Source organism: Chiloscyllium punctatum, chromosome 29, assembly GCF_047496795.1.
Source record: "Chiloscyllium punctatum isolate Juve2018m chromosome 29, sChiPun1.3, whole genome shotgun sequence".
Taxonomy (NCBI): Eukaryota; Metazoa; Chordata; class Chondrichthyes; order Orectolobiformes; family Hemiscylliidae; genus Chiloscyllium; species Chiloscyllium punctatum.
The window spans coordinates 74,922,064-74,944,075 of record NC_092767.1 but is presented as its reverse complement, the minus strand read 5'-3'; the positions used below and the strand labels follow the sequence as shown (position 1 = coordinate 74,944,075).

The window sequence follows — 22,012 nt, the reverse complement described above, 5'->3', positions numbered from 1 at the left end:
TGTGGCTGTGACTGCCAGTTGATGTCCTGTGTTACTTTATTAATGTTTATGACATTGGTCTGTTACATTCCAGCAACACCCAGAACCGTTCTTTGCACTGGCGAAGGAGCTGTACCCCGGGCAGTTTAAGGTAAGGCTGTCATGTACGTAAGAATTTGCAAAATATATTTCAGTCAAACTCTCCCCTTTGAATCCACTTTAACCATTTCCAGACTAACCCAGGCTTATTCTTGCTCATTAACTGGAATAGAAATGACCAGTAGAAGTAGGCCATTTGGCCCTTTGAGTCTGTTCTGCGACTCATCCAACTCAGTAGCCTGTTCCCACATTTTCCCCCACATCTCTTTCGCCCCAAGTGCTATGTCCAACCAGTCCTTGAGTTCATACAATGTTTTAGCCTCGACTGCTTTCTGTGGTAACAATTTCCACAGCTGATCACTCTGGGTGAGGAAAGGTTTCTTCATCTCAGTCCTAAATGCTTAGATTGTGACCCCTCGCTCTGGTCTCCCTGGACTTGGGGACATCCTTCCTGCAACTGCTCTGTCCTATTCTCTTTGAATTTCATAGCTTTCTGTGAGATTGCCCCTGCTTCATTTTTCTAAACTGCAGTGAATATAGTCCAAACTGATTCAACCTCTCCTCATATGTCAGTCCCACCATCCCAGGAGTCAGTTGAGCAAATCTTTGTTGCACTCCCTCGATAAGGAGAACATCCTTCCTCAGATAAGGAAGCCACGGCTGCACGCAGTATTCCAGCTGTGGCCTCAGCAAGGACCTGCATAATTGCAGTAAGACATTAGTAGGGAGGTGATAGCCCCTTCTATTATCACTGGCCTGTTAATCCAGACCCCCAGATAATATTCTGGGGGCCCAGGTTCGAATCCCACCACGGCAAAGGTGGAATTTGAATTCAATAGATATCGAACATAGAGCATTACAGCGCAGTACAGGCCCTTCGGCCCTCAATGTTGTGCAGACCTGTGGAACCAACCTGAAGCCTATCCATCCTACACTATTCCATCCATGTGCTTATCCAATATCTGGAATTAAGAATCTAATGACTATTATAAATCCATTGCCAATTGTGGGAAAAACCCATCTAGTTCACCAATCTCCTTTAGGGAAGGAAACTGCCACCCTTACCTGGTCTGGTCTACATGTGACTCCAGACCACAGCAATAGGGTTGACTCTTAACTGCCCTCTGAGCAATTAGGGATGGGGCAATAAATGCTGCCTGGCCAGCGACGCCCTCATTCATCCTGTTAAAGAATAAAGAAAAATTGCCACTTCTATGTCTGTGAAGGTCACCATACCCGCAGGCTTACCTTCAGAAACTGCTGTACCCCCAGGTCTGGTAACGCAGTCAGGATACTCCACTTACACTCAGTGCTCCATAGGCTAAGGACGTAAATCTTCAGTGTAACACGGGGCAAACTTTGAACAAAGTACATTCCCCTTACGCTTTCTGTCTTCTTGAATAATGAACATATCTCTTCTGCAGCCCACAGTTTCCCATTATTTCATGCGGATGCTCAGGGACAAGGGACTGCTGTTACGATGTTACACACAGGTAGGCAGCACCACTGTCGACTAATCTTATTCCTGTTTTTCCCAATGGCTCACAAACTGGATGCTCTCCTAAAATAAAGCCAATGTGCGGGAGTTCTGAAATAAAAGTAGAAAGCGCACGAGAAACTCAAGGACTGAAGTTACCGACGAAGAGGTCTATCGGACTTAAAACGTTAACTGTTTCTCTGCATGGATGCTGCCAGTCCTGCTGAGTTCCCCAGCGCTTCCTGGTTTTATTTTGGATGAGAGTTCAAAGGGACAGGCATTCTGCGTCGACTTTCTCATCCCCCCCACTAGGAGGTTAGTACAGTAGCGGAGATGGAGTGTTACATTTCACTTGGGGAGGCCATGTTGGTAGTCGGTAGGTTTTACAGGCATGTTGCAGTCTGGTGCTGTGGGCAGAGATGTTGGAGGCTCCAACTCTCTTTCTTTCCATGATACAGGAGCATCTCCTCCTGCTCTGTGACAGAATACTGTAGTTTGCAGGTTGATCAACCTGTTTGCCCACTCTATGAACACACCTTCCTTTGCCAGCAACTCCTGGAGTGGGACTCTAACCTGGAGCTTCTGACTAAGAGGCAGGGGCACTACCCACAAGGGCCACAAGACTCAATTCAGTAACAGGGAGTCTAAGTGGAAAGCAGCAAATCGTGTGTGTTCCCCCCCTCCTGTTGCTTCTGAGTTGGCTGCCATCTTGTGGCCCAGCAGATAACTGATATCTTACTGCTGGCTCTAGTCCTAGCAAGTGGGTCCAAACAGATCATGAAAGTGTATTTGCCTAACTAACAGCTACTGGGGGAGACCTGTTTACCTGGCCGATAGAGCCGCTGGTAATCTGCACATGTCCGAAGCAGGCTTTGTGCAGAAGCATCCATTAAAGTGACCCCAGTGAGGGGTTGATTTCTGACTATTTATCTGACCTTGTGAAATGCTAACTCCGCTTTGGGATGCAGTCAGATGAGAGCTGGTCACATTTTAACAAGTAGCCTGGGCAGGTTTGCTATGTGCCTTTACAATGTCATTAGACTATTTGCCCACGGGAGAGTCACATGCAAACTTCCCCAGCGTATCTTCATCTAAAAAAACAGAAGTTGATGGGAAAGTCAGCAGGTCTGGCAGCATCTGTGAAGAAAGATCGGAGGGACAGTGTGGATTTGATGGGCTGAATGGCCTTCCATACTGTAGGGATATTATGATAATCGTTAATTTCTGGTGTTAATTAAGGGATAAAAATTGGTAGGTTCACTGGGCTAAACCCAAGAGAGTACCAAATGATTTTTGAGGCATTGACCTGAACAGGCAAACTGGGTTGGGTTTATTGTCTAATTTGGCAGTACAGCACTCCCTCAGTATTGGCCTGGCGTTTCAGTCCTGACTTTTATGCTCAAGCCCTGGAGTGGGATTTGAACCTAGAACCCAGTGAGTCAGTGAGGAGAGTGCTTCCCACTGAGCCACAGCTGACTCCAGAGCACAGGCAACTCCTATCCGTGACTGTACCTTTCCCTTCTTGCCTGCTGTTTTATCACTTGAGGTGTTGTCGAGTCACAGCTCCTTATTGCTATTGAGGGAATGCAGTGACTTTGGAATTGGCCTCTGTTCCAACGGTCATGACTCTTGGGTGAAAGAACACTCTTCCTGGCATCAAACCTTTGTTGTTGTTTTTCTTTAATGCTCTATTTTAGAACATTGACACGCTAGAACGTGTAGTTGGACTCCAGGATGAGGACTTGATAGAGGCACATGGGACATTCTACACCTCCCATTGCACTAACCGCACATGCAATAAGCTGTATAACTTGGACTGGATGAAAAGTAAGTCTGCCTTCCAACCAGAGTATCAACATCATTATATTGTAGCTGTCATATTGGGTCAGTAAACCAGTATTCACATACTTTTCTGACAGCACTTCCTCAGCTCGGCACTGCATTGTCAACCTGGTTTATCCATTCAAATCTCCAGCGTTTTTAAAAAAAATTATTCCTTCACAGGATGTGTTGGCTGGGACATTTGTTGTTCTTGATCAGAGTGGTGCTGGAAAAGCACAGCAGGTCAGGCAGCATCCGAGGAGCAGGAAAATCGACGTTTCAGGCAAAAGCCCTTCATCAGGAATAGGGCTATTCCTGATGAAGGGCTTTTGCCTGAAACATGATTTTCCTGCTTCTCGGATGCTGCCTGACCTCTGTGCTTTTCCAGCACCACGCTGATCTAAACTCTGGTTTCCAGCATCTGCAGTCCCACATGTGCAGTCCTCACTTTTGTCCATTTGTTGTTCTTCCCTAATGGGGTTTGTAGGAAGTAAGAACACCTTTCACCACTTTGAGCCTCCTGTGCTCTTTTATAAGACCATGGCTGAGCTGTCTCCACTTTCCAGCCTGTCCCCAATACTCTGGCCTATCGAGAATCTCGTCCCATTGAGAAAGTGGTGGTAAGCCCCCTCCTTGAACCGTTGCAGTCTGTGTGGTGTAGAGACGCCCACAGTGCTCTTTGGAAAGGAGTTCCAGGATTCTGACCCGGTGATACATTTCCAAGTCAGGCTGGTGAGTGAGTTGGAAGGGACTTTGCAGGGGGTGGTGTTCCCGTGTACCTGCTGCATTTATCCTTCTTGATGGTAGAGGCCACTGGTTTGGAAGGTGCTGATAAAGCAGCCTTGGCAAATTCCTGCACTGCATCTCATGGATGGTACCATGTTGTCACCACGTGGGTGGGTGTTGCAGGGATTGAATGTTGACGCTGGTGGGATGGGTTACCAGTCAAGCAGGCTGTTTTGTCCTGAATGCTGTCCCATCCAGGCAGTAGAGGAGTATTCTAACTGCATTTGGACAGATACGTGAATAGAAAGAGTTGAGAGTGTGATGCTGGAAAAGCACAGCAGCTCAGGCGGCATCCAAGGAGCAGCAGAATTGACGTTTCGGGCAAAAGCCCCTCATCATCAGGAAGGAATAAGAAAGGTTTAGAGGAATATGGGCCAGACGCAAAGAAATTGGGTTAGTTTAGATTGGGAAACCTGGTCGGCATGGAGAAGTTGGGCTGAAGGGTCTGTTTCTGTGCTGTCTGACTCTGACTCTAAACTGGGGAAAGTCAGAAGTCACCCAATACCAGGTTATGGTCCAACAGGTTTATTTGAAATCATGAGCTTTTGAAGCAGTGCTTTGAAGGTTTGTGATTTTAAATAAACCCATTGGACTATAACCTGGTGTCAGAGACTTCTAACCTTGTCCACCCCAGTCCAATACCAGCATCTCCACATCATGTCTACCTTCTAATTGGGAAGCGAGAGAGTGACTGGTACTGGTTTCTCCAAGCTGTTTGTAGAGGCAGCTTAGTACTATACCTAAAATAGTTAAACTTTTCAGTGAATCCTCAGCAAAACAGTTGTCACGACTTGAAGCTTTCCTTATCTTGATTTAACTTCACAGATCAACCCTCACCATCAGTTGTAAGACTGAGACCGCAATGTTTGGGTGACTTGGTTATTTCTTAGGCCCTGTGCAATGATGAGCATAGTATTCACATCACAAGACACACCGCTGTGCAGTGTTGACTGTTGCACTGTTACAGTGACAGTTGTTGCCAGACTTGAGCTTTTCCAGCATTTTCTGTTTTAGTTAATGTGCAATGTTAACTTTGAGCTCGCCTGAGTCGGCAGCTGAAGGGACAAAGTGGAGCAAAACCACCTCCCAGCAATAGGTGGCGCTGCCATTATAGAAAGTGATCTATTTAAGCCTCCCTTTTCTGCTCTCTGTTCCCCTTCTCGCATACAAAAGTTGTTTTCACAGACCTGTCACTTGACTTAATACGAACACAAAGGTACCTGGTTTTAATTGTATGTTGGTCTCTATTTTCATGGCTGCACATTACAATAACCAGCCTTTTGTACCATAATGATTACACTGTGTTTCATTGACTCTCGGGCACTTTCACACACCCAGCAGTCATGACAGGTGCTCTATAAATGCAAGTATTTTTTAACTCAGTTGTGATTTCAGGACGCCCCAAGGATTTAAACGGTTTAATGTCTCATCTGAAAGAAGGCATCTCCAACATTGCAGCAATCCCTCAGTTTTGACCCTCTGATGATTCACCACTGACCCTCCGACAGTGCGGTGCTCCCTCAGTCTTCACACTGACAGTGCCCGCTCACTCAGTGCTGACCCACTGACAGTGTGGTACTCCCTCAGCACTGACCCTTTGACAGTACGGCACTCCTTCAACGGTGACCCTTTGACAGTGCGGTACCCCTTCAGTGCTGACCACCTAACAATGCGGTGCCACCTCAGAACTGACCCTCTAACAGTACGGCAGTCCCTCAGCACTGACCGTCTGAAAGTGCCCACTCCTCGGCGCTGACCCGTTGAAAGTGCGGCACTCCCTCAGCGCTGACCCTCCGACAGTGCGGCGCTCCCTAGGCGCTGACCATAAAATGCACAATGCTACCCCAATCCTTGCATTTATATAACGCCCTATTGCCACTGAAGCAGATAAGGTAGTGAAAATAAAAGTTCCCATGATGCTGTTTCAATGAGAAGTAGGATACGTTTCCCCGTTTACCTGGTTTTTAAAAATTCTTCCATGGGGCATGGGCCTTATTAGCAAGGCCAGCATTTATTAGCCCTGGACAGGCTGGTCTGCTCAGAGGGCTGTTAAAAGTTGAACACATTGCGAGAGTCTGGAATCACTTTTAGGGACATCCTGACTTGGTGAGGATGACAGATTTTCTTTGAACCGCTGATTGGTTTTAATGGCCACCAGTGGTCACCTCTTGATTTATCAACTGAATTTAGAGTGAACCAGATGCTGTGGAGGGATTTGAACCCATGAGCCCCGAGAATCGGCACAAGCCCCTAGATTGCTACGCTAATGATATTACCGCTGAGCTGCCATCTCCAGATAAATTACCTTTTTTTCTTAGTTCCCTCTACTACCGTTGTCTGGCGCAGTAGTCTGTGATGCTTGATTGCAGCTTTATGATGTGCATTCAGTTGTTAATCTAATATCTCCCTCTTTTTTTTTTTGGTTTTGCTTAATCTATCAAACAGCACAGATCTTCACGAAGCCACTGCCAAAATGCGAAGAGTGCAATTCTGTCGTGAAACCTGGTGAGTAAAATCGAACAAGGTGGAAGATGCCCTTGGTCAAATCTAAGCTCGCTACATCCGAACGTAGATGGTGGTGTTAACGGGCTGCTATATTCAGTGTGTTTCTTGGAAGAGGAGGAGACTGTTGAGTCCCTTGACTCAGCACTGTCATTCAAATACATTATGATTATGGAGGGAAACGGGGATTCAATCAGAGTTCCTGATACTGAATCACAATCCAAACTGGGAATCTGAACCCATGCACGAGGGTGGAATCCTACAGTGATGCAATATCCTCCACAGTCACTGCCTCTGGGCATTCTTGGTTTCGATATGAATAGAGACCATCTGGACAAGATACCAGTAGGTTACAGGTGCTGACGAAACACTGTCTTGTGCAAAAATCATGCTCTGCATGAAAGAGGGGGATTATCGATGGGAAGATGAATATTAATACCATGTTGATATCATCTTATGGGCAAACTAATCGGTTCGGGGAGACGATACCAAACTATTTTTCCACAGTCTCATTTCCACTCTCAGAGTTAGTTTCTGTCTCTCCTCTTCAGAATCTGGAACACATGGCACAGTTCCAAAAAAAAAGTCACACCACGTTTGAAACATTAATGTTGTTTCTCGCTCCTTGGATGCTGCCAGAGCAGCAAACTCAGTTTTTACACATTCTGGGTCATTCCGCAGGGTATAAAGGGTGATTTATCATCTGTGTCATCTCAGGAAAATTGGTGTGCGCAAATGATGTTTCTCGTTTCTACCACCCCATTCCTTGTCTCCTGTAGCCCAACAGAGACACGTCATTGTCTCATCAAACTGGCTGTGAGAAACATGACATTAAAACATGCCTCTGATTTTGGGAAAGGATACTATTGTGTACTGAGTTTAATCCTTACTTCATTCCTCTAAATAGATATCGTGTTCTTTGGCGACAGTCTCCCCCAACGATTCTTTGCGACTATAGAGTCTGTAAGTACAGATGCCGATGGCATAATTGATCCTGATGTATGTGGTTTCTAAAAAAAAAGTTAGAGTAGCAAATGCCGAGGCCACCGTGCTGCAGTCGGTTTGGTGTAGGCATGCCCGCAGTGCTGTTAGTGAAGCAGTTTCAGGATTTTGACCCAGTAATGCTGAAATTTCCAAGTCAGAATGGTGAGTGAACTTGGGGCAGTGATGTTCCCAACTATCTGCTCCTGTTGTCCTTTTTTAGATGGTGGTGGTCATGGGTTTGAAATGTGCTGTAGAAGGTCTCTTGCTGAGTTGCTGCAATGCATCTTGTGGTTGACTCTTGCTGCTACAACTGAGCGTTGATGGTGGAGGGTGTGAACGTGTGTCAATCAAATGGCACTTTGACCTTCTTGAGTGTTGTTGGGGTTGCATTCATCCAGGCAGGTGGGGAGTGTTCTATCACACTCCCGACTTGTGTCTAGTAGATGCTGGATAGGTTTTTGGGAGTCAGGAGGTGTATCACTCGCTACAGGATTCCCAGCCTCTGACCTGCCCTCGCAACCATTGTCCGGTTCAGTTTCTGATCAATGGTAAACACCCAGAATGGTGAAAGTGGGGGATTCAGCAATGATAATGCCATTGACTGTCAAAAAAAATGGTAATGGTTAGGTTCTTTGTTGTTGGGAGTCTTGCTGTGTTTGGACATGGACGATAAAGGAGTCTCGATGGTGCTGAATATTGTGAAACCATCAGTGAACAGCCCCTGTTCTGACCTTGCGATGGAGAGCACCGTGATGGAGCAGCTGAAGATGATTGGGCCTAGGACACTACCATGCAGAAAGGGGTGCTTATGGCACAGTGGTAGTGTCCCTACCTCTGGACCAGGTGGCTTGGTTCAAGTCCCATAAGTGTATTACAACAACAGTGAACAGATTAGTTAGGAAGGTATGTACCTACAGAGATATCCTGGAGCTGAGATGGCTGACCTCCAGCAATGACAGCCGTCCAGCTTTGTGCTGAACCCGTGGAGAGTTTTACCCCGAATTCCCATCAATTTGAAGAGGTCCTGATGCCACACCCAGTCAAATGTGACCTTGATGTTGAGGGCAGACCCTCTGACCTCGATTGTGAGCAGGAAATCTGCAGTCCTTCCAATCGGAAAAACAGCAGATTTCTCACCAAAGTGGCTGGAACTACAGAGAAAAAAAAGAGAGGAGTGAGGATCCACTGAGTTACAGGAATACAAGTTCTGATGAAGAATGAGCAATGTTTCAAAACTTGCCCAGCAAGTTCCCTTGAAATGATTAGACACAGGAAGCAGCCAGTAAATGATGCACGATTAGCGGTGAGTTTTAAGACCTGTTTGAGGTCACTTTGTGTTCGTATGAGGTTGAAAGGTCTATTAGTTCTTCAAAAAATCTGTTGCAACATCATCTCCTGATCTATTGTAAGGGCGTATTGGACTTTGTTACAGGAAAACATGACAATTATCTTAAATTACTTTTCTCTGCTTGTCAGTCCTCCTGCCTGTGGAAGCATGTGCTGCCTGTTAGATTAGATTACCTCCAGTGTGGAAACAGGCCCTTCAGCCCAACCAGTCCACACCGACCCTCTGGAGAGTAACCCACCCAGACACATTCCCCTACATTTACCCCTGACTAATGCACCTAACGCTAGGGGCAATTTAGAATGGCCAGTTCACCTGACCTGCACATCTTTGTGAGTGTGGGAGGAAACCGGAGCACCCGGAGGAAACCCACGCAGACACGGGGAGAATGTGCAAACTCCAGACAGACAGTCGCCTGAGGCTGGAATCTAACCTGGGACCCTGGTGCTGTGAGGCAACAGTGTTAACCACTGAACGACCGTGCTGCCTATTTATATTATTCTATTCATTCATTCACGCCATGTGGGTGTCACTGACTAGACCACCATTTATTGCCAATCCGTAATCGTCCTTGAGAAGTGAGTTGCCTCCTTGAAAGCCCACCTAATGTGGGAACATCCACAGAGCTCTCGGTTAGAATAAATGCCTTCAGAATGTTGGACATATCCATTAAATCTTCCAGTAAACCTATCTGCATTAAAGAGGACTGATTGTGGATCGATTCTGTTGTGTTCATTCCAAACTCTACTTCCTGTCACCAAGTCCCATTTACCCTAGAGCCTCACGCTTGCTAACCTACTGGGTATCTCATTAAGCAAGACCTCGGTTTTTAAATTCTTCTATGGGCTGTCACTCCACCCAAATCCCTGTGACTTCTTCCACCCAGCCCTCCAGGATTTCTGCACTCCCCTTGAGGACTCTGTGAGCCCTTGTCTAATTATCAGTTCCACCCCAGACTGCCTTTCGCCTGAAGTTCACACGAAGCATCTCCAGGAGGATTGGCCTGGAGTGTCCAGGAATTAAAGGTCAATTTCGAGGACGCTGTTGGGTGCAAACCTGGAGGAAATCCAAAGCATCATGGGAAAAACTTTGGCTGTTCCCCTCAACCATTTCTCTTCACCAGGATTAAGATGGCTTTGGGATGTTTGGGTAATGGTTGGGGGTGCAACATATATGATGAAGTTAAAAATCTCAGAACGCCAGGTTACAGTCCAACAGGTTTATTCGGAAGCACTGCTCCTTCATCAGCTGGTTGTGGTGTATAATATTGTAAGACAAAGAATTTATAGCAAAAGATTACAGTGATATATTGAACAAACCTGGATTGTTAAGTCTTTCATCTTTTAGAATGCAGGTTTTGGTTCATTAATATGTAAATCCCAGAACTACTTTTAAGTCACCTCCACAACATGTACGATGAAACCTCCAGGAATAGATTTAATCCCAGTTGGCCCCCCTGTTGATTACAGCTTGCTACCCAAACTACTGCTTTAATTAAAGCTTCCAAGTGACCGGCCTTGAGGATAGATCATCAAAGCCGTGTGCTTTACCCAGAGTATGCTTCATCGTGGCAGGTGAATATTAGTGAAACGTTCTGTTGTTCCTCGTTTCCAGGATGTCCAACATGGGAACTCCACTCACTCACTTCCCCCTAACCAATGATCACCACAATGCCACCACATTAAACACCAGCTCCTGATCCTTGCATTCAACATACAAGTGTATTTTTAACTTCACAAGGCAATTGCCTGTTTTGATTGTGAAACTACATTGACAAGCAAGAATCGGACGCGTTGTTTATGAACCTGTACTCTTCCACTCCTGTTTTAATGAGCATTTTTGTTTTCTGTTCAGGATTTTCCAAAGTGCGACCTCCTCATCATCATGGGCACCTCCCTGCAGGTGCAACCATTTGCGTCTCTCGCCAGCAGGTCTGTGTGGGAACAAATGTTTCCGGGTTCAGAAGGAGAGGCGGTGGAGGTGGGGTGGGGGGGCGTGGGGCGGAGCGGGGCATTTGAGGGGTGTTGTGGTAGAGGAAAATGCTCTAAGTTACAGGTTTAAAACTAAGAAACATGCTGCAGAGAAACCTGTAGCGCTGATGGAAGACATTGTGCTTTAAAGGTTATGGAAGCATGAGGTTAGATCCAGATTATCCATGGTTTGATTGAATGGCCTCCTCCTGTAGTGAAAACCCAGCATCTAACTCACTGCCCAGAGCTGTTTTGATGAAAGATTTCTATTTCAAATGTTGCCCGAGAGTCAGAGAGATGTACAGCACAGAAACAGACCCTGTGGTCCAATTTGTCCACACCGACCAGACATCCGAAATTAATCTAGTCCCATTTGCCAGCACCTGGTCTATATCCCTCTAGACCCTTCCTATCCATGTACCCATCCAAATGCCTCTTAAATGTAATTGTACCAGCCTCCACCACTTCCCCTGGCAGCTCATTCCAAAGATGCACCACCCTTGCCCCTTAGATCCCTTTCAAATCTTTCCCTTCTCACCTTAAACCAGTGTTCTCTAGTTTTGGGCCCCACCACCACAGGAAAAGACCTTGTCTATTCCCCCTATCCATGCCCCTCATGATTTTGTAAACCCCGATCATCCCTCCACCTCTGAACACTCCAGAGAAAATAGCCCACCTTTTCAGCCACTCTCTATAGCTCAAACCCTTCAACCCCAATAATGTTCTTGTAGATCTTTTCTGAACCTTTTCAAGTTTCACAACACCTTTCCAATAGCTGGGAGACCAGAATTGGATGCAGTATTCCAAAAGTGGCCTAACCACTGTCCTGTACAGCTGCAACATGACATCCCAACTCCTGTAATCAATACGCTGACCGATAAAGGCAAGAGTCTCAAACACTGCCATCATGAGCTGTGAGGTCTATTTTGGACACTGGTGTTTCTGCATTTTCAAGTTTCCCCTCGCTCACACTTTATAATTCTGTGGTTTTAAACTCCGCCCTGGTGCTGAACGTAGTTCTTAATCCATAATGTAACATCATGTGGTGTAAAAACAAATCACTGCCAGGTCACAATCCTGGGGCTGGCCCAGTTAAACAGCACGATGGGACCATCTTCACACAGGGGATGGCGCCGTAACGGGACCATCGGTGGTTTTAGTAATTCAGAGCCCCAGGTTAATACTCTGTGGCTGTGGGTTCAAATCCCATTGTGGCCTAGCGAACAAGCCAATCTTGATTTAGAACCGAGGAATCTTATGGCACAGTGATAGTGTCCTAATGAGCTTGATGGCCTGGGTTCAAGTCCCACCTGCTCCAGAGGTGTGCAGCAACATTTCTGAACAGGTATCCTTATCCAGTCTCTAGATTCTAGATCAGCGTGGGTTGGGTCATGTGCAAGGGTGAAATGCAGCCCCGACCAGTCCAGGAGCAGCACTGACGTCTGTCCTTAGCCCTGCTCCATACTCTCAACATTGTGTTTGGCTCTGAACTGTCCCTCTGAATAAACACTTAGCTCTGCAAACCCCCTCTGCAGAAAAGCCAAGCCAGATCAATTGTAGCAGGGCCAAAGAGGTACCTCGCCAACACTTTCCCAGTAGCATTCTGGGATAAAAACAGAACGTGCTGGAGAAACTCAGCAGGTCTAGCAGCATCAGTGGAGAGAAAACAGAGTTAACATACTAAGTCTGCTATGATTCTTTTCACAAGTCTGATATGACTCATCCTCTGAAGAGGCACCTTCCCCTCCCACTGCAGGAATTGAGAAAACTGCGCCAACACCTCCCCCCTCACCTCCATCCAAAACCCCAAAGGAGCCTTCCACATTCATCAAAGTTTCACCTGCACTTCCACATGTCATTTATTGTATCCGTTACTCTCGATGCAGTCTCCTCTACATTGGGGAGACTGGACGCCTTCTTGCAGTGCGCTTCAGAGAACATCTCTGGGACACCTGCACCAACCAATCCCAACATCCTGTGACCGAACATTTCCACTTCCCCTCCCACTCTGCTGAGGACATGCAGGTCCTGGGCCGCCTCCATCGCCACTCCCTCACCACCCGACGCCTGGAGGAAGAATGCCTTATCTTCCATTTTGGGACCCTCCAACCCCAGGGCATCAATATGGACTTCACCAGTTTCTTCATTTCCACTGCCCCTCCTTACCCCAGTTCTAACCTTCCAGCTCAGCACCGCCCTCATGACCTGTCCCACCTGTCAATCTTCCTTCCCACCTATCCGCTCCACCCTCCTCTCTGACCTATCACCTTTACCCCCACCTCATCTACCTATTACACTCTCAGCTACCTTCCCCCCCAGCCCCACCCCTCTCCCATTTACCTCTCCACCTCAGAGGCTCCCAGCCTCATTCCTGATGAAGGGCTTCAGCCTGAAACATCGATTTTCCTGCTCCTTGGATGCTGCCTGACCTGCTGTGCTTTTCCGGCACCACTCTAAGCTTCACTCTGAAGAAGTCATACTGTGCTCGAAACATTATCTCTGTTTCTGTCTTGGTAGATGTTGCCTGCCCTGCTGAATTTCTCCAGCGCTTTTGTTTTTCAGATTTCCAGCATCTGTATAATTTGCTTTGATTTGAAGCATTTATGGACAAATAGCAAATGCTGGCTTTGCCAGTGATGGCCACATTAAATTTTAAAGAGTTAAAAACACAGACTGCAGCATGAAACCCATAAGAAAGTGACCACTTAATACAACCTAAGGTTGACCTTGACTCCATTTTCCTGCAGGTTTCCCATAATTCTTGACCCATTTGTTAGCCAAAGGTCTATCTGACTCAGCACCACGATGGATGGTGGATATTTAAACTGAAATAAATAAATAAATAGTCTAGAATATAAGGTTAGACGTGGTGATGCTGACCATGAAACTATCACTGCTGGTTGTAAAGGTCTGACTTTGTTCACTAATGTCCTTTTAGGGAAGAGTCCTTTTACCTCTTGTCTTAAAGGCTGATTTGTTTCACCTTCTGGTTGGCTGTATTTATAACACCATGTTCTTTTGATCAACCTGTCCAGCTACCCTAAACGCTTATGCTAATGAGAGGAGTTAGTGACATATTCATAATATCACTGGGCCAGTAATCCAAGTGTATGTTCTGGGGAACTAGTGCACTTTCAGTTCAATTAACAACCACAGAATGATAAAGCCAGTCTCTGTGATGGTGACCACGCCAACTATTCCTAGTTATTATAAAAACCCTTCTGGTTCATTCATGTCCTTTCAGAAGGAAACCTGCCATCCTTACCTGGTCTGGCCTACATGTGACTTCAGACCCTCAACAATCTGGTTGACTCTCAACTGCCCTCTGAAATAGCCGAACAGGGCACTCCGTTTAAGAGCAGATAGAGACATGTGCTGGCCTCGCCAATGATGCCCACGTCCCATGAAAGAATTTTCTTTTAAATTCCCAGGAAATGCTGGAGAAACTCAGCAGGTCTGGCAGCAGCTCAGGAGAGAAACAGAGTTAAGTCCGGTGTGACTCTTCTGAAGAGAGCAGACATAGAACAACACAGCGCAGAACAGGCCCTTCGGCCCTCGATGTTGTGCTGACTCGTGGACTATTCTCAGCTCGACCTCCTACACTATCCCATCATCATCCATGTGTTTATCTACGGATTGTTGAAATCTCCCTAATGTGGCTGAGTTAACTACATTGGCAGGGAGGGCAACCCACGCCCTTACCACTGTCTAAGTAAAGAACCTGCCTCTGACATTTGTCTTAAATCTATCACCCCTCAATTTGTAGTTTGCCCCCTTGTACAAGCTGATGTCATCATCCTAGGAAAAAGTCTTTCTCTGTCCACCCTATCTAATCCTCTGATCATCTTGTATGTCTCTATCAAATCCCCTCTTCGCCTTCTTCTTTCCAATGAGAACAGACCCAAGTCTCTCAGCCTTTCCTCATAAGACCTTCCCTTCACATCAGGCTACATCCTTGTAAATCTCCTCTGGACCTTTTCCCCTTCCTGAAATATGGCAACCAGAACTGTACACAATATTCCAAGTGTGGTCGCACTAGCGTTTTGTATAATATTGTGGCTCCGGAACTCAATCCCTCTACAAATGAAACCTAACACACCATATGCCTTCTTAACATCACTATCAACCTGGGTGACAACTTTCACGGATCTAAGTATGGACTCCAAGATCCCTCTGCATATCCACACTACCAAGAATCTTTCCAGTACTCTGCCTTCCTGTTATTCTTCCCAAAGTGCATCACCTCACATTTAGCTGCATTGAACTCCATTTGCCACCTCTCAGCCCAATCCTGCAGTTTATCTAAGTCCTCCTGCAATCTGTAACATTCTTCCAAACTGTCCACTACTCCACCGACTTTAGTGTCATCTGCAAATTTACTAATCCATCCACCTATGTCTGCGTCTAAGTCGTTTATAAAAATGATGAACAGTGGTGGTCCCAAAATAGATCCTTGTGCCACACCACTAGTAACTGGACCTTCTGTGTTTCTCCAGCATTTTCTGAGCTATGCTTGTCCATTAAACAAAGACACTGAAACTGTACACCGCCTACTTAAGAGTGGCTGGTGATAGGGAAGTCAGTGCATTCCAGGGGTCCTTGTGGTTCACTGATGGTGTCCAGGTTGAAATCTCATTCCAACTCTGAACAGATTGATTATAAAAGTATAAATGCTGATATTTCTGGTGATGCCCACAAACACTGATGGATGTTTTTTAAAAGCCAGCACCACTCACCCTGAGGTGAACCATTACTGAGAATGAGGAGTCTGGCTCCGTAAGCTTCCATAAGCTTCAGTTGAAGCTTCTCTCATGGTATTTGATCAGAGAGTTCTCGAAGATATGCACTGCTTCCCACAGAGATGACTTAATCGCTTGAAATAGATCTGATTGGAGAGTGTATTGCTGCTGCTGCTGCTGCTAGTGACACTACAGGATGTTGGGATGTTATAAGCGTGCTGTGGTTCACCAGAGTATTGTGCTAATGATGTTCTTTTCCTCTCTCACTCAGGGTGTCTGACACAACACCCAGGCTTCTCATTAACAAGGAAGTCACTCAACAGGTGGGTGCCAGCACTAAAAACGCTCCAGCAGAGCCATTTTCCAACTTCACTCACTGACCTTATATTAACTCTATCCTACCACCAATCACATACTGAAAACTTAAAAGTGTACAGTAATGTAGTGGCTAGAGACAGAGATTTTGCACTTATATTGCACATTTCATAACCTCAGAGTACAGCAAAGTGCTTCACAGCCTGGTTTTGAACTGTTGCATGTTGGGGAATGGCACCACTGGTTTGTGCACAGTAAGATCCCAAGAATATCAATGCTGCAATGATTAGGTAAGTCTATGTCAATTGATTTGAAGGCTAACTATTGGACCACGACACTCTGGCCATCTGCCCTGTGTTCCTTTGAACAATGCTCCTGGGATCTTTAGGAGCTGCCTAAAAGACCGAATAGGACCTCGGGTTAGCATTCTGTCCACAGTACAGTACAGTGCTCCCTCCCTGCTTGCCTGGAGCTGTGTCTGCCGCAGGACAGTGTATTACTCAGAGCTGACGGAGCCAACCACAATTGGTATTGTACCAGGCTAACAGTCCAAAGTTTGTGTCAGCACCTGAGGCATGTTGAGAGATTGGCTTTACAGTTTTATGATTTGCGGAATCGTTTGACATTGAGCAATACTGGAGTGTCATTAAAAAGAAAAGCCCTTTTGAGTGATTAATTCCTTTCAGTGAAGTGCCTGCTATCTGTATCCAGTCTGGCCTACATGTGATTCATACCCATTTCTATAAACTCTTGGCTGTGATTATGGATAAAGACACTGCCAAGTGAACTGTTTTCCTGCACCATTTTTATTTTAAATTAGGAACTTCCCCACCAGAATTGAGGTTTTAACAAATTATCATAATATTCCCACATCTCTTCTTTTTTTTTTGGCCTTTTCTAATTTGCCTCTAAGAGATGCCTTTAGTTTTGGAGATTTAGTTTCCATGGATTCAGAAAGCTACAAACTAACTGATTTTCCTTTCACTCCCTCAGAGTGATCCAATGATGGCATTACTCGGACTTGGGAGTTCCTTTGACTTTGATTCCAGCAAAGCCTACAGGTAAGTTTTTTTTTGTAAAAATAACAATTCTTATTCATAGGCCTCTTGGGGTTAAATTATTTCCAGATTTTTGGAGCTGTGCTGCCTCATGGCGCCAGGGACCCGGGTTCGATTCCAACCTCTGGCAACTGTGTGGAGTTTGCATGTTCTCCCTGTATTTCCTCCAGGTTCTCTGGTTTCCTCCACATTTTCTGTCTGTCTGTCTTTTCTGTCTGTCTTTTTCTGTCTGTCTGTCTTTTTCTGTCTGTCTTTTTCTGTCTGTCTTTTTCTGTCTGTCCTTTGCTGTCTGTCCTTTGCTGTCTGTCCTTTGCTGTCTGTCCTTTGCTGTCTGTCCTTTGCTGTCTGTCCTTTGCTGTCTGTCCTTTGCTGTCTGTCCTTTGCTGTCTGTCCTTTGCTGTCTGTCCTTTGCTGTCTGTCTTTTCCCTTCGTTCCTTCCTTCCTGTATAAATCGTGGTTCTCTTTGTGATCTGCCATTCGTAATGTGTGCAAAGCAAAAGGCGTTGATAAAATGTGTATTTTTTTTCATATTTTAAAGAGCTCACTATTAGTTTCACTCTCCTCCTCCATCGTGAGCCCTGTGATTATCTCCGTGATTAAGGCTTTTCCCACTCTCTCTTTTTATATTGAATCTATTTCCCCATCCTTTCAGCCAAGTGCTTTTCAGATCATAGTTCCTCACGGTCTTTCCAAAAAAAAACAGCTAATCTCAACTATCTTTTTATCAGTGGCCTTAAAGCTAATCCCCTGATTGTCGACAGTGATGGAAATATGGAGCTGTGGTGATTAAACTGAATAACGTCGATCTATTCCAGAGAAAACTGGGCAAACCCAGAAGCAAGGAAAGAGTAGCAAGCTATACCAGTGGGGTGAGGTGAAATAACTTGGGTGCTGTTGTGATTTTACTTGAAGAGGGAATAAAGGTACAGGTAAAGTCACCCTCTTCTCACCAGACCATGGGGCTGCTCTCTCTCATTAGAGAGAGATGACTCGGGCTGGTTTAACCTGAGGGTCACTGTGCCTCAGGTGAGGGGAGAGGTTGAGATGGAGAACACTTCATGGTGAACACAGCTGGTGCAGGAATTGAACTCTCACCATTGGTGTCACTCTGCATCACAAGCCAACCATCCAGCCAACTGACTACTACTGCTGCTGTCAGAATGGTGGATAAGCAGTAAGAAAATGGAGGAAGCTTTATTAGTTTGAAGCATGTTACAGATTGAGAGGGGTACTGCTGCCATTGTCTTTCAAGTCACTTGTCCAGCGTTGGTATCTCTGTAACCACCTCCAACCCTCCGAGATCTCCATGTTCCTCTGACTCTGCCCTCTCATGAATTCTACTGTTGGCAGCCAGACCTTCAGCAGCCTTGGGCCCTCACCCCTAAAGTGCTTTCCTTCATCCTTTCTGCTCCATCCTCTTGGTAAGAAGTTCTGAGCAATATACCTGTCAACCAAGTTTAGGTCAGCTGTCATAATATTCTACCGCTTTCCCTGAACCACAACCACCAGCTGCACCACCTCCCAGCCCTGGTGGCTTGCTGTCCCATTCTGTTTCGGCTTTGCACCTGGGAAGCAGCTAGACACTTGGATGTGATATAAATACAGATGCTTATTGGCTGCTTTGTTGCACTGACCTTTCTGTATTTTCACTTAGACCTGTATCGGTCGGACGGTCATGGGGGGGTAACCTATGTAGGCCGGAAGGTGAGGGGTGGGGAGCTGTGTCGGTTGGATGGTGAGGGGGGGGGGGGGAGCTGGGGGAACTGTGGGTCAAACGGTGAGGGGTGGGGTGGGGAGCCCTTTGTGGGTTGGACAGTAAGCAGGGGTGGGTGGGGGTGGGGGAACTGTGTAGGCCGGATGGTGAGGGGATGTGGGGGAACTCTGTGGGTCAGATGGGGGGGTGGGAGGGGGAGGGGGGGAAGTGGAGTCGAGTCCTGTGTGGGCCGGACGGTGAGGGGGTGAGGGGTGGGGGGGGGCGGTGGGGCAACTGTGGGTCAGACAGTGGTGGGGGGGGTGAAGGTCTGTGTGGGTTGGACGGTGAGGGGGAGCATGTCCGTGTTGGTCGAACGGTGAGGGGGAGGGTCTGTGTGGGTCGGACGGTGAAGTGGGGGGGACTTGGTTTTAATAAAATGTCCTGAAGATTACTTCCCTGTCTGGAACTGACTTCCTTTTGTTTCTGCAGGGATGTGGCTTATGTGGGTTCATGCGATGATGGTTGTCTTGCCCTCGCTGATCTTTTGGGTTGGAAGGTATTATAATATTTCCTTCAAGCTGCTCTCCCCTCCCTTACCTGGATCTCTGGCTACCACAAATTATGCATTAATGAGGGACGACTCGATTACTCAGTGGTTTCGCACTGCTGCCTCGGAATCTGGTTTGATTCCAGCCTCGGGCAACCCTCTGTGTGGAGTTTACACATTCTCCCTGTGTCTGCGTGGGTTTTCTCCGGGTGTTCCGGTTTCCTCCCACAGTCCAAAGATGTACAGGTCAAGGTGGATTGGCCAAGTGAAATTGCCCAGTGTTCAGGATAGCTGGGTTAGCCATGGGAAATACAGGGTTACAGGGTAGGGTAGCAGGGTGTGTCTGGTTTGGATTCTCTTTGGCGGGTCAGTGTGGACTTGATGGGCCGAATGGCCTGCTTACACACTGTAGGGATTCTATTATTAACATGACGAGTCACTGCGAGTTAGTGGTAATGTCACTGGACTAGTAATCCCCAGGCTAACGTTCTGGGGATGTGATTTCATCTTCTGCCTCAGCTGAACTTGAATTCACCCAATACATTTCATTAATAACAATCTGGAGTCAATGGCCAAGTCTTTTATCATGTGACCCTATATTGTCTTCTGTGGCTCAGTTTCAGTTTTTGTTCGGTAATGCTCCTGCAAAGTCCCTTGGGATGATATGTAATGGTGAGGATGCTATATAAATGTAGGTTATCATTGATGTTAGCATTGAGGGAATAATATTCAGATCCCCTCCTGCGAAATGTGGTGTCTGTAATTTATTGTCGTGACTGCGGCCAGTTTTTGTTAAGGTTGGTATATTCCACTAGCGCCTTCCCATGGTAACCCTGTGTTTCTGCACACGCTCGGTCCAATCCCGCCTGCAGGAAGAGCTTGAAGATATTGTGAAGAAGGAACATGCTGTGATTGATGGTAAGGCTGAGGGTGCACAGGACACTGCCAAACCCCCAGCTGTGGACGTGAAGAAAGATGATCCCAAGCCAAAGGAACGGGAGCCAACAGCAGACACCAGGACAGAGAAACCGGCCAGTTAGAAAGGTGCCAGTCAGTCCGATCACCGTATAACGCAGCCAAGAGGCTGTCCAAGCAGGGGAGATAACCTGGTGCGACTCTAGTAATTTATATTAACTGCTTTAAGAGTGACTGTACAACCATGGGACTGATTCTCCCTTCCACACCTATTACACTTTCAACCTTGTAGGTTTTCACAAACATGATTCTTGTCACTGTTTGCTACCGTGCCTCTAGATGTCACTGGTTTTCCATTTCCTTCGATTGTCAGCATCTAGGGGGTGGTGGGTGGCAGATGGGGTGGGGGGGTGGACCGGTTTGGCTGCAGCTCTCTTGGGCAGACCGGTCTGCAGCAATCTGAGCAGCCAGCGACTTCCGTTTCTTGCGATCCTTGTGTCTCGCTCCCCTAAACCAAGCTGGGGCTGAAAACATTGCTGACTGGGAACCAGCTCCACTCAGGACAGTTTAAAGAGAATGCTTTCTTTGTTAGCTTCATTACATAAGTCAAAAACTCTGCATGCACGAGTCTTAGAGAGAGAAAAACACTGGCAGCTCAAAGATTGGAGAATTGAACCGTGTAACTAAAGGATGAAAAATGGCTTTGAATTCCAGAGTGCTGATGTTTATATTTTAAATGCCTTAACCCTAACCCCTATGAATTCTTTCTCAATACAACGATACAGGTAATAATTATTGTTGATGTAAATATATATAAATAAAAGGGTGGCATATTTCTGATCCAGCTGCAAATTAAAACTTCAAATTTGATTCACTTGTGAGTTTGTTTGATTGCTGCCAATTTTATAATCTTACAGCTTCACCTGCCCTCTGTTTAATGTGCATAAATTTTGCAATAGGATTCATTATGAGGCATCTTGGTCCCTCAAGAATATAAGAACTGGGAGCAGGAGTAGGCCATTCAGCCACTCGAACCTGCTGCACCATTTGATACAATCATGGCTGATTACATCTTGGTCTGAACTCCACTCTCCATAACCCTTTAACCTGTTTACTAATTCCAAATCTGTCTATTTCCTCCTTACATTTACTCATTGTCCCAGCATCCATCGCACTCTGCGGTAGCGAATTCCACAGGGTCACAATCCTTTGGGAGAACTAGTTTCTCCTCAACTCTGTTTTAAATCAGATTCCCCTCATCCTAAAAACTGTGACCTGGATTTTCCCAGAGAGGAAATATCCACTCTACATCTACTTCGTCAATCTCTTTTAACATCTTATAGATCTCCATTAGATCTCCTTTTATTCTTCTGTACCCCAGCCAGTACAGGTCAAACTCCGCCTACAGCCCCTCATTTTTTTTTCATCTCTGGATGCTTCTGAACTGCCTCCATGCAACTCCATCTGTCCTCAAGTGAAGGGACCAACCTCTGTGAAATGCTCCAGGCCCGGCCTCACTAATACTTTGTACAGCTGTGGCAACACTTCCCAACTTTTACACCGTCTTCCTTTAGCAATAAAGGCCAAAATGACCATCCAAGAGGCTCTGAGGTTAATGGTTGGCCTCCTGTCCTCTGGCGGAGAACGGAGTGTGAGGTTCCATCGGCCAGTTATTCTTAAAGAGGGTTTCAGGGCTCCGCTGCTGATCCAGGGACACTCTGTCACATGATACACAGCTGAGGCTGTTGTAGCACGGGTGCATCTGTTCTGATAAGCTCAGGC

General features: G+C 46.3%; 1 protein-coding gene across 6 annotated transcripts in view; it reads left to right on the top strand.

Annotated features, from left to right (window-relative positions):
* sirt2 (sirtuin 2 (silent mating type information regulation 2, homolog) 2 (S. cerevisiae)) overlaps window positions 1-21,104 on the top strand; it is a 106,706-nt gene extending 85,602 nt beyond the window's left edge. For all 6 annotated transcript variants that reach the window (XM_072549460.1, XM_072549463.1, XM_072549462.1 and 3 more), the window contains 10 exons: window positions 74-130; window positions 1,503-1,571; window positions 3,253-3,382; window positions 6,608-6,667; window positions 7,572-7,627; window positions 10,848-10,924; window positions 15,974-16,025; window positions 17,011-17,078; window positions 19,258-19,324; window positions 20,188-21,104. In XM_072549460.1, the coding sequence (XP_072405561.1) occupies window positions 74-130; window positions 1,503-1,571; window positions 3,253-3,382; window positions 6,608-6,667; window positions 7,572-7,627; window positions 10,848-10,924; window positions 15,974-16,025; window positions 17,011-17,078; window positions 19,258-19,324; window positions 20,188-20,355 (804 nt within the window). In that variant the 3' untranslated portion in view covers window positions 20,356-21,104. The remainder of the gene's footprint in view (window positions 1-73; window positions 131-1,502; window positions 1,572-3,252; window positions 3,383-6,607; window positions 6,668-7,571; window positions 7,628-10,847; window positions 10,925-15,973; window positions 16,026-17,010; window positions 17,079-19,257; window positions 19,325-20,187) is intronic.
* The last annotated feature ends 908 nt before the right edge of the window (window positions 21,105-22,012 follow it).